This window comes from Mycteria americana, chromosome Z (assembly GCF_035582795.1).
Source record: "Mycteria americana isolate JAX WOST 10 ecotype Jacksonville Zoo and Gardens chromosome Z, USCA_MyAme_1.0, whole genome shotgun sequence".
Taxonomy (NCBI): Eukaryota; Metazoa; Chordata; class Aves; order Ciconiiformes; family Ciconiidae; genus Mycteria; species Mycteria americana.
The window spans coordinates 6400084-6416554 of NC_134396.1; the positions used below are offsets into that span (position 1 = coordinate 6400084).

General features: G+C 38.2%; 1 protein-coding gene across 2 annotated transcripts in view; it reads right to left on the bottom strand.

The window, feature by feature from the left end:
• The window catches only part of RANBP3L (RAN binding protein 3 like), a 42506-nt gene that overhangs the window by 7267 nt on the left and 18768 nt on the right, over window positions 1-16471 (bottom strand). The window contains exons 5-14 of one of the 2 annotated variants that reach the window (XM_075527358.1): window positions 15742-15816; window positions 14512-14586; window positions 13764-13861; window positions 13171-13274; window positions 8593-8677; window positions 7403-7502; window positions 6140-6264; window positions 5056-5176; window positions 4308-4450; window positions 853-1045 (exon numbers count right to left, since the gene is read on the bottom strand). In XM_075527358.1, coding sequence (XP_075383473.1) covers window positions 853-1045; window positions 4308-4450; window positions 5056-5176; window positions 6140-6264; window positions 7403-7502; window positions 8593-8677; window positions 13171-13274; window positions 13764-13861; window positions 14512-14586; window positions 15742-15816 — 1119 coding nt within the window. Of the gene's footprint in view, window positions 1-852; window positions 1046-4307; window positions 4451-5055; window positions 5177-6139; window positions 6265-7402; window positions 7503-8592; window positions 8678-13170; window positions 13275-13736; window positions 13862-14511; window positions 14587-15741; window positions 15817-16471 lie in introns of both variants that reach the window. The other variant, XM_075527357.1, reaches the window with a different exon arrangement.

Genomic DNA, 16471 nt, shown 5'->3' on the forward strand with positions numbered 1-16471 from the left:
ACAACTGAGACATGCCTGCTGTAGGCCTTCTATTAGAAAATCGAATGTAATTGGCAGCTCCTGTATCCAGTGTAGCAGGTTGGCACAAATAAGTGAATTTGCCCCAGAAATGTGACTTGTCTTTTGCTACGATAGAAGAGCTCTTAAGTCTGACAGCTGTTTCTGCCTTGCTTTCTGCAAATGTGACCCCAGCCCTGTTGTGAGCTGTATTATCAGCTTCAAGAATAGGATTAAGTCAGCAGCTTGCCCCTTGTATCTTGTTTTAGTTGCATGCTTCACTTTGAGGAGCCTACATTTTTGTTGTTAAAGAAAGCTGGCAAAACTGGTGTGTAAATCTTGACCTGCAAATTTCCTAGTGAGGTATTTGTTACAGCTGACCAAGAATCAGTGTTTTAAATGAAGTTAACCACTGCGTAATAAATATCTTAGTAAACATGTTATGCTTGAAGCCATTAGTAACTATGTAAGCGCTCATGTGAATGGACTCAACTTTCACTTACTCAAGTAACAACTAGTATCTCAATACCCCTAGTAATTTCTACTTAAATATACTGAAGAAACCTTTAGGTAAAGCTTGACAATATTAAAATTTCTTAACCCTCAGCCATTTGTCAAAAGAGTATTCCACTGTTGTAAAGATGTGTAGATACTTCAGCTGGCAAAGCCTTGCATTTTAACAGTAGTAAGTCAAAATACTAAAAGGAATTACCCTCTTCTACCTGAAAAGGCATATCTGTAACAGATGAAAGTTATTGTCAGCATGAAAAAAAAAAAAAAAAAGGTACAATATTTGTTGCTTACAAGAAAATACCCTGAAAGAATTACAGCATTCCCAGGAAAAATTCTGCTTACCAGGTCCACTGCTGCTTGCTTGAGTTATTTTTCCATCATCTTCATCATCGCTATCACAGTTGAATGGCTGAAAAGCTATTTCTGACTCTGTGTCTACTTGATTAGCATCTGGCTCTTGCTCAGCAAAGCTTCGCAATGCCACAAGGCGGTGATGTATTGCTGCATACAGGTATCCAGTGTCTTTTGAGCTTGCCTGCAGAACATAAAATGTGTACAGTCCAAACTAACGGAGAAAAATCTCTAGTTTTCACAAAGAAGCTGACTGAGAAATTTCAAAAATCATTAAAAAAAGCTGTATTTTGTCCTTTTTAATCAAAACAATCCATTTAAGATTCACACTTAATAATTCATTTCAGAAAATAAATTTAAATACAAATAATGTCAAGTTTATTTAAGTGGTCTGAGTTTTATAATATGTAGCTGTTGATTATTTTCCCTATAGTTACAAGAAACATAAGCTTAAAAATAATTATTTCCCCTGAAGAATGGCTCAGTTTGTACTGAGTAATTGATATTCCAGACAATTCCTGAATACGATTCTAGAAGTAATAAAGCACTGAAATGTTAATATATATATTGCATTTTGATTTACAGAATATTAAAACCTAACTACAAAAAATTATTTGTGATTATAAAATGTAAAGATACCATGAATTCTGCTGCTATTGTTGAACAGACGATGAGCATCATCAAGAAGGGTATTGAGAACTAGACAAGACAGCATTTTGCCAGTACATAAAACCTTCGAGCAGCCATGTCCTGAGTACTGTGTTCCATTCTGGTCATCATGTCTCAAGGATATAGCAGAATTAAAGAAGGTAAAGAGAAGGGCACCAAAAATGATCAAGGGTGTGGTGCAACTCCTTATGAAGAGTTGAGACTCTTCAGTCTGAAGAGAAGGAGGAGAAGGGGGTATAACTAAGGTTTTCAAAATTATAAAAGTGGTGGATAAACTGAATATGGTACGCCTGCTCATCAGACCACACAATAAATGCACTAGGGTACACTTAATGAAAGCAGCAGAGGATCAGTGTAAAAGAAGGTGCTTCTTCACAGAGTGAGTAAGAGCTTCTAGAATTTGCTGCCTGAGGAGAGAGTGGGGACAGACAGCATAAACTAAAAACAACAGGCCAAAAATACAGTAATAAAAGTTTAAAAAAAAGGAATTAGAAAAATTCAGGGACAATCATTTCATAAAATAGATAGCAAAGCAAACAAGTAGGGGTGCATGCTCTCACATGCTTAATACAACATGTGGACGCTGGGGGTCAATGAGGTGAACAGACCATACGAAGTGGCCATGCTTGCTTGTGCTTCCTAACAGCACCACATTTGGGCACTGTCAGAAGTGCCAGTAGGGTACTTCATATGCTCTTCTGAAGCAAATCATCTACCAAAGGGTAACTGAATGCGTATGGTCTTCTGTAGCCCAATTCTCCACTTCTGTGCATCATGTGGAGTAATTTCTATCTATATCACTTGGCAATAGGAAGAAATAGGTCTTGCTTGGATTAGAATGACACATTTCAGTGTGTACAGGTGGAAAAGCTATGCGAATTGGGAAGCAACAGCAGATCAGGGTTGCCTTCTGTGCTACCCAGGCTTGCAGCAGCAAACAATTCTCTCCCTACAGCCAGGCAAGGAAGCAAGCAATTCAGTTACCCAGGTGTCTCAACTACAAATGCAATTCTCAGTGGAAAAATCCGAGCTCTCAAGATAACACGGCTTTTCAGGAAACATAGGGTCATAAATATGAAAAAGGCAGCTATTCAGTCTGATCATTTCTATTTGTAGCTTTCTGCTTATTCAAAAGCCAGAGTACCTCTGTCACTTTAATCTAATAGGAACTCCAGCTTCTGCCAAGAGGGGTGGACTCACCTCCATACATCCTCTGCCCTCTCCATTGTGCCAGTACCACCATTAGGGCGACCGCAGTGAATAAAATCAAGCTAAAAAACTAACTTCGCAAAACTGAACAAAACCACCCAGATCAGTTCTCTGATCTGCCTCACTCACAACTGTACAAATTCCAATGCCACCAAAAGCGAGGAGGGAGGAAAAAGCATGAGGGGAGGGGGCACGATCAGCCCTCTGTGTAAACCTGGGTGAGTAGTACAGGACCAACCTAATGGAGTCTTGTGGACTGCCTCCTTTGTAGTCAGCATCAGATGACTCTTCTCCCTCACACATGAGAAACCCTTTGGATAACATCCCTGAACCAAATGTATCAATCATTCATGTGACATGGGAAAAACAAATTTAAACGGCAGTTAAAAGTATCTGCTGGTGCCTTGGAGGAGTGGGCTCCACTGGCTACTAGACCAGCCTGATTTACATGCCAAGGCTTTGGTGGTGCCTGCTGGGTGTCTCACACATTGACAAATTTGCCTTCCACACTCAAGAGTCTCAGTATTAGCTTGGCTGGACACTGGCTATAGGGATGGATATCATACCAGCCTCTTCCGTGATGACTGTAGAAGCAGATTCCTGCAACCCTTGCCACAAACATACAGCTGTCATGTATCTTAGTTTCCTAATACATGTCTCTTTTTACTATTCAGAAGTGCCAGGACAGAATTTAAGGAATGTTTACATCTATATATGCTAGAAAAACTGCAGCATATCTGGAAATCTAGGACATTTCTAATTCTCACATGCAGACCAGCTGTGCAGCACAGCCATAGTTAAGTCAATCACTGCTTGGAAGTGAAGACTTACAGTGCTTGCATATACAGTGCATGGTGCTTTGCTTGTGTATGACATGTGACGCTTCTGGAAGTGGTGATTTATTTTTATTGCCCAGGAGGCTGAACCCTTCCCTGAAAGGTCTACTGGGGAAACCGGAGACATCCTTAAACTCACATGGATGCTCTCACTTCCCAACCTAGGACATACGTGCTATTTATTTGAAAATAAGTCCACCACATTTCCATCCTCAACTTATCAACCCTTGCTAGACAAAACCAGGATTCCCAAGGCTATTGTCTTCCATAAGGTGACATTGCAAAATCTGTGTTCTCCTCAGCTGAGAAATGGAGGTCCTACACTGGATGGATTATAGCAAGCACTGTGTTGAGAACCATGACAGAAACCTGCTGCCTTGTACCAAAGTAACTTATGAATGTGTAACTACCTGTGTAGAAATTCTTACAGTGTTGCTTCCGGAAGAAAGAATAATTGCTGCATATGACTCTGGAATGATATCCATTCCGAGTGCTATGTGAAACAGAGTCTGGAAATGTCTGTCCTAAGGCCATATCCCATCTTCACACCTTTTTTTTTTAAATACCAAGGGATAGCACTTCTAACGCACTTCATATAAAAGCCATGTAACAGCTAAGCTAAGCATAGCCTGACAGAGCATAAAAGGCCATTTGCTGAAACCAAAGCCTCAGCAAGTCTTCAGAATCCTAGATGAAATGGGGATTTGGGTGGGGTTTTTCTCTCTTGCTTACCTGAATGAGAAATACTTGAACAGAGTGGTCCTCTTGGTCTGTTGCAGTGAAGCACAGGCTCTTTCTGTTTGCTCTTTTTATAACCATTTGATCCCAGAGTCGGGTGTTGAGAATCAGTCTCAAGCTGCCTTGATTTCGCATAACTAAAATAAGAAGGTTTATATGATAAGTCATTGGAACCATCTTCATTTTTACTGCAGCAGTTTTCTCTACCATTTGTATACAACCAATATTTTCATGAATTACTCTTTTTAATTTGGTCTAAAACCTGACATTTTGAGATTTTATTTAAATTATTTTTTTTAATAGAAAATATATTAGTTTCTTTCAATATATCTGGCATACAAAACAAATAATCTGCTGAAACTGTGCAAAAGAGTACAAAAAATGACAGCACAGTAAAAACAACATTCCAGAAGTGACTTGAGACAGTGCTCCTGGAAAAGCAGAATCAACAAAGAGGAAACTGTCAGACTGGTGACTGAGCTAAAGATACATTGCAGTACAAACACACAGAACCTAACAACATATGCAAGTGTCAGTATACAAACTGAGTGAAAAACGCCCAGTGCCTCAGTCCGTAATGCAGCTAACTTTACCAGGCAATGTTAAAAAGACTCTCAGCAACTTGACTTAAATAAAACTATCTACTCAGTTTGAAATATTCTGAAATAAACTTATTCTGGCCAGCAATAGTACAAGTTATTTAGTGTTTTGTGTGTGTGTTACTTTGTTATTTAATTCTTACTTAGCCTTGACTGCAGCATTCCACATTTATTGCTAGAAGTGTCATTAAGCCTCAGGGATCCTCTGCCTCTTTCAATCCAGGTTAAAGAAAGCTTATTAAATACAAAGAGCTTGCAGTTGATCTGAAAGAGAAATACATGATGGAAGTTGCCAGCCAATGTTAATTTTATTGGTTCTAAAACTTTATGTTTTTAAACCTTTTGATATGGCTTTTAATACATCCATATGCATGTATACAAAGATAGATATATAGATGTATCACCATTATTACTTAAAATTAAATGGCTCCGGGATCTGTACTAAACTTTCTGCTAGTCATGGAAAATATTCAGCATGAATCCCAGTTTACTTTTTCAATTATTTCATCTTCATTAATGCTTCACCTGTAATATCCACTAACACAGCTGAATTTGTTGCAAGTGTTCTACAATCTTACTCCCTCACTCATTAGAAACATTATGCAGCCCAGGATACCAGTACGACTACTAGGAGAGTACTACTCCAAAGAGAGTAAAACTTCCATGTTCTGACAAGTCAGAAGATTTAATCAATGATAAAACAATGTAACTTTCAATGTTAAGATTTTTAAAATCATATACATAATTGCTGTTTTCTGAGAAAATAACAGTTTGAAGATGAAGAATAGCAAGATATATCCTGCTGGGCCAGAAAGATAATTGATATTTTAGATGAACTATAAAACTAATTACTTTGACAACACATTACTTTTTTTCCAAAAAATTTTTGTCATAAAAAAATCTTTACTCAAATCACTTCCAATTTTGAAGTTTTAGTTACTGCTGGTATACTGTGTAGATGGTTATAAAATACAACCGTAGAATGAAGTTCTGAAGCAGTCACTTACTGAAAGGGACTATAAAATGAACAAATATAATATGAAAAAGAAAATAACAGCCTACAGAAAAATGGCTTAGCAGAGGCATATCTTAAAAAAGTGAAGGCATATCTTAAAAAATTTAAAATATAAACTGAAGTTATTTTCAGATTGCTGCAATCTGTAATAGATCTAGATGTTCTTTTCAACAACAAAACTGCTCACCATCAAGGCTTTATGAAATACACACCTGTAATACATTGTGTTCTGCTTCTTCTCCAGTTATAACTTCAACTTTATCTAAGAGAATTTTCTCCACCGGCTTGGAAATACAAGCAGCTGCTGATTCGATTAGCATTGCATTCCTCAACAAAGCTGTTTCAGTAGAGGAAAAAACAAAAAAAAAGGAAATCCTTTGTGTACAGAGAATATTTTCAGGACAACAAAACTAGCACATAGGATGGCCTGTGACTTCAGTAATCCCTGTGGTGTCTGATATTATTTAGTGTTATTAATAAATTTTTGGCCAAAGCAGTAAGTAGAAGAGAGAAGGAAAAAGGCTGGAATACTGCAAAATGTCTCACCTGTTCAGGCTCATTTTGAATTGAATGGGGCTCTCTGCAGTTGCAGAGGTTTGCCCCAAGGGACAACTTGTAGAAACAAGCCCTAAATAATTAGAAGCTGATTTTCCAAATGAAACTGGTCTGTTATATTGCTGTGCAGGTTAATAAATAATGAAAGACACATGTCCCAATAGTCAGGATAGTAACACATATACAATGTATACTTGACAGGAACACAAAAGGATGAGATTTGAAAGGAACAACATTGTTACAAAATTTTGTATATTTGCATAATCTATATAGGTTTTCCATAGGCTGTAATTTTATTTTTTTTTCACTTGTAAGAATGTTCATACAAAGCAAGAGAATCCAATAGTAAAGAGGGGTGCAAAATTTGGCAAGAGGGCTCAAGATAGGGGCCTACTTGGGATTTCCTCACAGCCTAAGTTTACGTGGCTTGCCTAGTAGAAAAGCTCACACCAGAGTCAGAAACAACCCTGACATCTGTCTGGATAGAAGTTTCAGTCCTACAGTTAGGATACAAATACGGCAAAGTAATTTATATGAGCAGTCACAAAATACAAGCAGCCAACAGCTTAAAATTGTAGTTAAAAAATGTGGTCCAAAAGCCCTGACAAAGGTCAGGGCTTTTTTTTTCAAATAATAAATAATAATAATCTGTAATAAATACTAATAATAATCTGTAAAACTCTATTCTTTCCTGAGTAACTTAGATCATTCATTCTCAAGTTAGCCCAGTTCAAATGTCATAAACCAAACTGTAGCTGCTTTCTGAACACAGATTTTGGCACATACTGCAAGTGTACTTAGTGACTGGATCACTTGAGAGTAGATGAAAACTATTGACCACCACTCATCTAACATTGTCTATGATACAGCAAAACATACAATAATAAAGCTAACTGTACTTGTTTGCTGAGTATGCTTACTTGTTTGTGGACTGACATGAAAAGGCTCTATGTACATGGATGTTATTTCTTCTTTGTTTGAATCAGCTTCATTACATGGCTTGGGATGCTTTTCAGGACTCTACAAAAAAATGGGAAATAAGAATTACTATTTCAATAGAATGGCTATGTTAGTTCATATCAAAGAGAACACTGAATCATTTCATGCATGCTAGGCTGAAGATTAGCGATTGTAATATCTTAAGAGCAAAATCTGACCCAGATGATACAATTTTAGTCTCTAGTGGAAGTAATTATCTTATCATAAAATCAGTACATCATTCTTCCACCAAGAAGAGTGGTCTCTTTGTATGGATCCTGAACTAGGATTTAAATCCACTGAAAGACTTAGATTGTTTAATTTCCAGCTAATTTCCAACTTAAGCACTTAAGCCCCAGCAGAATAGTTTAAAATTCCCAGACAGCATAAACTTAACCTCAGAGGAATTAAAAATTTCCATGACCTTCAGTTTTTGCAGATAAAGTTTCTTAGGCATGTCTAAATAAATGCTTCTGGCTCCTGACAATGCTCGGTGGCTCAACTCCTACCTTATAACTAAATCCTGGTCAGAAGTCATAACCCGGACCTGTGGTTGCCAAGCTTTTTCACTGGCAGATATGCATACTGTTTTCATTCTACTTCTACTAGAAACTGGATTTCAATTCCATTTTAAACGGTGCAGTCCTCAGCTTGGGAACCACCTGTTTGTCTGAGTTTCCTTCAGGACTTGATCCATTAAGCTGTCTCACAGCATGCACAATATAGTTTAACACGGACACTATCTAGGATGGGTCTTCAGTTTTCCCCTCATACTAATTTCGCGTGTCTCAACACTTATGATGGAAACTATTAGAGCGGTGGGGACCACATTCTTTTATCTGATATTGTGGCTGTCCCACTTTACATGGAATACATAAAAAACCCTTTTTCAGGTCAAAAAATGAGCAAAAGAGAAGAAGTGCTTACTGGTATGGGTTAGTAATTAGAGTACTTATCTAAGATGGGGAAGATAGGGATGCCTACCCCTCCTACAGCAAATATTTAGATATTTCCTCAACAGCCATTGGAATCATATTTACTCACATCTTTAAAAGAATCAATTGCTGAAAAAAATTATACTCATAAGTACGTTAACCTTGATAAAAAGTCTGCCAGCATTTACAGATCTTACCAAAACTCTCTCAACCATGTTTTCTCCAAACACAAAATCAGAATTGCTGCTGTTTTGTACACTTCTGTCTTCAACCAACTGACTTCTGTGGGAACAAAATAACATAAGAATGTGCCTTAGAACTATTTAGAACTTTGTATAGAATATAAATAAGTCTCTGCATTTACTTTACCACACCTTACAATAAAGACAAACAAAAAATGACCACTTAAGTAATCAGACAAATTCTTTAAGAGAATCTGAGAATATTCTCAACATGACATTTCACAAAAGGAACAGAAAGTATCACACTGTATTTCATGAAGATTATTGAGGATGTTCCTTAAAAGCAAAGAACAAGAAGCAAAACAACATGCCTCCTCCTTCTCCTTAGGGAAGTGTCTTACTCCAGAAAATTTAATGAGTTACATTTGTTTCCCTGTTTCCTTTTGCTCCACCAAAAGAGTACCAGTAATTAACAATTATCCCTTCATGTTGGTGCAGCTCTGGTACCCTTCAGAATAACGTACTCCCCAATGCCTGACAGGCACTCCTTGGTCATCCACCTAACGTCTTGGAAAGGCAGAGCGGCAGTGTATTCTAATGCACACACTTTCAATTCACATAAATACTGCAACAGTGTAAAGGTATGATAGCAGATGGCTTATGATGAGGTATGACTAAAACAGGAAAGAAAGATCTTCTTTCCATTTTTCAATGACCTGTTCCATAGGTATATGTAAAATGAGAAGTGAATAAAACTAAATACTTGCCATCCTTTGGTACTGGCCAACTATGGTTTGGGGATACAGATTTGGGAGACAATTTAATACAGTAGATAAATCACTTTATGTTTAGGATCTGGAGCGTGACTGGTTTTGGCAGAAGCTACATGAAAACAACACTTGTTCTTCTTCTCTTCTGTCCCTTTTTCCTTCTTAGTGTCTCAGGTTTTCTGGATAAAAAACATTAATTTTTTTTGCATTGCCACCCTGAGTTTAACTACTCTCAGTTATTCTCTTAACTCTGAGGAGGTTTTGAGATGAAGGTGAATGCATTTTTAAATAGTGACATAGTCACAACTTGTAAAAAATATATTACTTACGGATTACATTCAAGAATATTCTAATATAAGCAGAGTTGTGATTTGACCTGCTAATTACATAGCTACTTTAAATTAACAGGATCCATTTTTGATAAAAGTCACTGAAAGTTCTTGTAAACTTCTTTGTGTGGAAGTTGTTCCTGCTGCTGGTTTTTTGTGTTGGGTTTTTTAATTTGTTTTTTTTTTCCCCACAAAAGGCTTATAGGTTGTTCGTGCTTTCTGTAGAGCTTAATCACTGCATCTCTTGCTGGCAAAGGCAAAACCATCCAAGTTCTTGTCTCTTTCTGTTCCAGGAGGACGATTTGGCAGGAAGAGGATCTGATGTTCTGTCACAAACTATATACTTCAGCACCACTTATCTGCTGTTCAGATCATTTATCACCCTTGGGAGGGCTTAACAGCACATACGTCATGCAGAGGACATTCCTGTTGATAAGCTGGGTTTGTCACCAGAACTTTGATGACTGCCTTTAAAACTTAGTTTCTGTGTTCACAACTACAGTCTGCTTGAAATCTCTTCACATAGGCTGAAGGAATTCTGAAGTACAAGCTATCTCCATTTTACACTTAAGGAAAAAAATATCCCTTAACGTTCTCATGCTTGATGTGTTGCTAAGACTAAGAGCAAAAAAGAAAGAGAAATCAAAATCTGTCTCTTTTCAGGCTCAAAGCCTTTCATACGTGTTTTGGGCCATGAACAGGAAATCTGAAGTGTGTTTAAACTAAGGAGTTTCCTATCCTTAAGAAAACTCCCCACTAAAATTCACTGAATTGTGATCAATTTCCATCCTGAAATTTCATCTGCTACTTCTAGGCTGCTCCAGTAGCAACTTAGTAAGGGTGGCACTCCAAAAGAGCTAGAAACCAGAAACTAGAGCCTTGTCTCAAAGAAATAATGTGGGAAATTCATTTTGATTATTTTCAGAAATGTAAGGAAAACGTAATCAGTGCAGGATCTTTCTTTTTCCAGACAGCTAACTGGAAGCGCCAGCCTTAAGGACTTACTAAAACCTCAATATCCTTATGTTGCTGCAGGACAAGAACAAAGTGTGCCAGGGTTGACATTGCCATGGAGATGCAAAACAGAGGCACTGAATTCAGGGAATGACCACTAACAAGGAAGAATGGGAGCAGGAGAAATGTGGATAAGATACCGGAAACGGACTATGAAAAGGGAGTAGATCCAGGTACTGTCCTTCTCAGAGTGTCCAGAAGGGTATGAGTAGCTGCCATTTCCAGTGCTGGCCTTGAACCCTTGCAGTTTTCCAAGCAAATCCTTGTGCAAAGCTGCATACATGACCAGAAGCCTGTGCTTTCCCAGCATTGTATTTCTGTCACTTACGACACAATCTCCTTTCCAAGCTTTTAATCAGACTCAAGAAACTGCAGATTTCTCCTTTTCAGTTCATTACTACAGCCAGTTCAGGAAATTGAACTGTTGGTGGTTTCCTGGGACATGGACAGCTGCAGCAACTGCAGCAGGCTAACAAACCATCTTCATTCATCTCTCTACAGATCCTTATCACACAGAGAAGAAGAGACGGAAGAGGAGAGAAAGTAAGAGGGACATCTGCAGGCAGCAGCAATCCCTAATGTTGAGTCTCTCTCTGCATTTTATTTTTTGTAGATAAATGTCAATAGTTACACCTTGATTGATAATTAAAAACAAATCTAAAAAAATCTTTTCTTAGCAATGAGCAGGTCTGGCTGCAATGTTCACTATTGTTTAGCATGCATATGGAGTTCAAGTTATTTGTTTGAATACTTGTTGTCAAGGTATCTATGAGAAAACAGCTATGCCAAAAAGATTTCCCTGAAGTATTTTAAAGCATCAATCACTTAATACAGATCAGAAGAATAGCACTTACACTCCCCTGCAATCTCGGAAGAGCAGTAAGCACGTAGTTGTATTTAAATTAGTTTTCAACTTGTCAAATAAACCAACATTTACTGCAATTGCGGTATACAGAATTAATGAGGCACAAATACTCCAAGCAGATTAGCAATTCCTCTTTTAAAAAAGAAAAGGAAAATAAATGCCATAAGCACTTTTAAGTCTTGTAACTTGTCAGCACTGAAACACTGCGTTGCATTTCTCTATCCATCTACTTCACAAGAGAAAGCCAGTCACCTATCTTTTCCTAGATACTGCGCAGGTGACAGAAGGTAAATAGACTTGGAGTATCAACACCAACTGATTTTGAAGTCAGTACCATCTTCCCTTTAGCTTTTGCAGTATGTGCATTACCATCATTCTGAATCTGCTAAAAATCCAGCATGCTGTGTGGCTCCATGTTGTCCTCACAGGGCATCATCACAGCATTAATTGTGATAGAAAAGGACAGGCTGGCTGTTCCAAAATCAGAGTAAGCATCTGCCGTCTAATGATGCCCTTCTTGTTGATAAGGATTAAGAATCTAAGCTGTCCGTGCATGTAAAATCCCTTATCTCCTCAGAACCCCAGCACTGTGCATCCCAAATATTGTGTGCAGGAACCATGTTGTGTGCAGGCCCATCCAGCCCTGAAGAAGACTGGAACAGACTCCTTTGCAGTTAACATGTTCTCTGCCTTCTTTGGGTGGAAGGGGGAAAGGAGGCAACATCACAAATGTGTATCTGTGGCCCCAGCAGTTTTGAAATGTCATTCTCTCATCATAACTGATCTCAGGTGTATTCCTGATGCTCACAACTTCCAGGTAAATAACCCTCATCAACCATCAGCAAGCAGTATTAATACCCACAAGATAACCTGCTGGCCTAACAGACCTAACATTCTCATGAGCCAGTCTCCAGAGAGAGGTAATAACCCACTCTCGCACCAGTATGAGCTCTTTCAGTCATATACAGAGGCAAGGGCATGGGGCAACATCCTAGTCCAAGGAAGTCAGCTTCCTCATGCAGAAATTCTGAGGTCCGTGCTGATCAGCCCACGTCTGCACAAAGATTCCACCCTATCACTACCGTCACAGATAGTTGTTCGTGCCAGAAATTCTGGCGTGTGCACGGAAGTAGAGCATCACTTTGTCTTCCAAATCAGTCCTGTGTGGTTTTCTTCACGTCTCCTGTGTCCAATATGTTGGTATATTTTGGTAATTCCTGAGTTTCTCTGCAACTGTTTATGAGATGCAGCAGCTACGCAATCAGAAGAGAGTTCTCCAAAGGGACACAAAGATGACTGTAAACATTCAAAACTGGGACGTATTTTGAACTGCCAAAGCTGCATGAGATGGAAAACCAAAATAGTTTCTGGCTTGGGGGTTGCTAATGAGAAACAAACTGTCCCACAGAGATTAATTCCCAGCAGGAGTCCATTTCTTATGGTGTATGGAGCTCATCTCAGTACCCACAAATCCTGGCACCACACACAAACACCAGTGAGCACTGTGTGGCTGTAGATAACATGGGCTTAGTACCATGTTAGACATGTAGGACAAAAGGGCATGCCATAGGCCAAGTGACAAAATGGCATAGAAATATAATAAATAAAGACTTACTGTGTTGTTTTAGAGCTAGAAAGATTCATGGTAGTAGATGACCTCACTGCTGTTTGGGAACTTACTGAACCCTCAGCTGAGGAATAAGAGCTGTCTTCAGATAGCTAGGAATAATAAAACCAGATTAATTAATTAGACCAAGCTTATTTTCTGCTATAAACAGATCTGCTAGAATTCCAGAGTCACTGAGGTATATATATATGTATATATGTGGCAGTTGGCAGAGCTTCCTCCTGCTGTGTACTAAGACAATGCCCTCAATCAAAAAGCTAAAATGTTACTTTCTAAAAAAGAAATCCAAAAGACCCCCAAAGCTGACTTGCCCACAGCACCCTGGTATCTGAAAGTTAAGACAGCCTGCAGAGGAAAGATGTTTTTTCAAACACAGTCAGCACGAGTTTAACAGTTCACACCGTGTCAGTTATCCATCGATTCCACTGAAACTGATATGGGAACTTCCTTAAAAGCCATGCAGTGGAATAATTAACTGCTTCAAAACAGCACTGTTTTTTTTTTAGTTTGAGCTGCAAACATGTATTAGCCAGTAAAATTACTTTTCTTTTTACCTGAACACATGCTTCTTTCTTAGTTACTGGAGATACTACAGGATTTTCAGGACTGGCCAGGGCTTGTGGTGGTTGTAAAATGGCAGGTCTAATGACATTCCGCAATTGAGTTTGTGACAAGGATCCTTGCAAAATACAAAGACAAAATATTTAAACAGAGACTTTTTCTTCACATCTAATTCATACTTATGAGTCTTGCCTCTTTAACTGAAAGCTTCAAAGCATATTTAAGTAACATTATTGTTGTTTACTTGCTACAGATTTTGAAAAATTGTAATCCCTTCTAAAATACACAACTCTGCAGTGACACCAACCCTTGTTATCCTATCTGAATAAAAAGTGATGCATTATATACTAAAATATAGTTACTTATATTTATAAAATATATTTGTATTTATGTATTTAAATATATCTTTATATTTATACTTATATTTATTGCTTTGTGTTAGATCTGTCTTCTGGTATTTCAAATTTATTCCTGCACCTGCAGACGTCAAGAGGGTTCTTCATTGCCTTCTCCAGCAGCAGAGTTATTCAGTTAGAAATGTGGAATTTCACTATTCAAGGTTATATTCAGTCCACTCAGGAATTAAGTAGTCAGAGCAGAGGCTCAGAAGAGAGCTCACAGGATATTTACACTGTCAAACAAATAACTTACGAACCTCATAAAGATACTTAGCCTATCACTCAGAAGAGTTGTCATTTTTATGTCTCTTGTATCTGTTAAGAATGTCTTTGTGCAACTACAGTGAACAAATATTGCAATGACATTTACCTTCTATTGTACTTTTGATCAAGCCAGGGTTTCTTTGAAGAAGAGCTGAGGTCATGAATATGTTGTTCTTCTTTACTACAGAACAAGGAATTTAAACTTTAATAATGAGTAATAACAAATTTTAATTATTATTTCATGTTTTTGTAACCCCTCCCTGTTTTGGTAGTACCTGAGCAATATTCCAACCTATCCATCTAAACAAGATCTCCGAGATAACTGTTACTGTCTCCATTTTACAGGTGGGTAGACTTAGGCACACAAAGCACCATGGGTTTGCCAGCTATGTCAGAGACAGAAGTCTTTTGGATATTAACAGATGTTTTAAACTCATAAAATCCTTCTTCAGCTGCGAAAACTGGGTACTGCTGGTTTGCAAAAGCTATTGAAATGCAACGCTATCTGGTCCAGCCTTAGGCATTTTTAAGATGAGTAAATGAGGCCTAAGATCATGGGAATAAATAAATGTGCCCTGCCCTGTTCTGGTAAAAAGGCTTTCATAACTTACTGTAATGATGGCAGTGCACTACTGATGCTTCCACTGTTTTAAAAAAGGTACCAAACACTGGCCAGAAAGTGATGGCAACCATGTACCACGTCCTGTAAAATGACTCGGCTGATACTCTGCACAGAATCACTACTTTTTCATTGCAGAAAGAGTGTGGTTTGCTGGTAAACAATGTTGTGTCCTCTTAAGATTGTTTAGAAATCCTTTATGCCAAGGTCTGTCAAGGACCTGTCTCTGGTAAGAGACATAGACTAGGATTTAAGATCACTCCATCATTCCCATTAGGGGTAAGTGGGAGAATACACCCAGGGTCACTGATTAGGTGGAAGACAGACTCCTAGGATAGAAAATGGTATTCCTAGAGGAACTATCACCAATAAAGTGCAAGCAAACTAATTCATGTAATTACTTTAACTCCATTCTGGTTTTTCAAGTATAATTTGTACCACCCTGTGTAAATGCCTATTTGCAAATTATTCAAAGATTCCTTGCCAGCACTGCAGGATTCCCTAACAACAAATGCAAAAAACATTTCTTCTATTGAACTGCCAGTCCTCCTCCTAAAACATTCCTCTCTCCTGTCCAAATACCAGCCTAGTGCAATGCACTCCAGCTCTGTCCTGCAGAAAAAGCATTTCTGTACATCTCCCTATTTTAGCTAATACCTGCTTTTCTACATAAATATTTGTTTGGTTTGTTGTTTTCTTTTTTTTTTTTTTAATTACCTGGCTGGGAGGGAGGGAAGGTAGGAAGGATGGTAAAGGAAGATGATCTCCCTCTTTTCTGAGTGGGAGTTGTATCTGAAAGGATAAAAGACTGAAATTATCATTTGTTTGGAGGAAAAAAAAAAGATTAATTTTAAGGTTAGCCAATTTGATGTCATGCCTTCACTGGCAGTAGAATAAATTATTATCTGCTAACTACCAGCTTTCTGAAGTAGACTGTTAGGTTATGCCTATGCTGCGGAATCAGAGAGGTCTCTGAGGCCAAGTGGCACAGCCTGGCTCAGGCACACTGCTTACGGCTAGTCCACTCTGTAACAGTTCTGTCTTGGAGACTGCCAGTTGGAGGGGTTCAAAACAGAACAAGGGAGTGAGCTATCAGTTAAGCAGTGTGGACAATCAAGAGGTCAAACACTCAAGCTTCCTCCTGCATCCTGCTTTATTTTTTAGTATATGCATACCCGAAAATTTCTACCATATCTATGATTTTCTGTGTATGATCTCAGTATAATTTTCAGAGTGAACCAAAATTAGCTTATCTTAAATCCTCTTAGCTGCATTCAGGTGTGTCACAGGACTCAATAAAACAAAATATAGTGTACACATATTAATGCGTGAATTCAGAAATAACTTTCTGGTCCCATCCGTATGTTAAATAAACACTGAAAAAAACAGATCAGTCCTGCACAGTAGCCTCAGCGACTTGCGTGCATTTCCCATGGAAGCAATACAC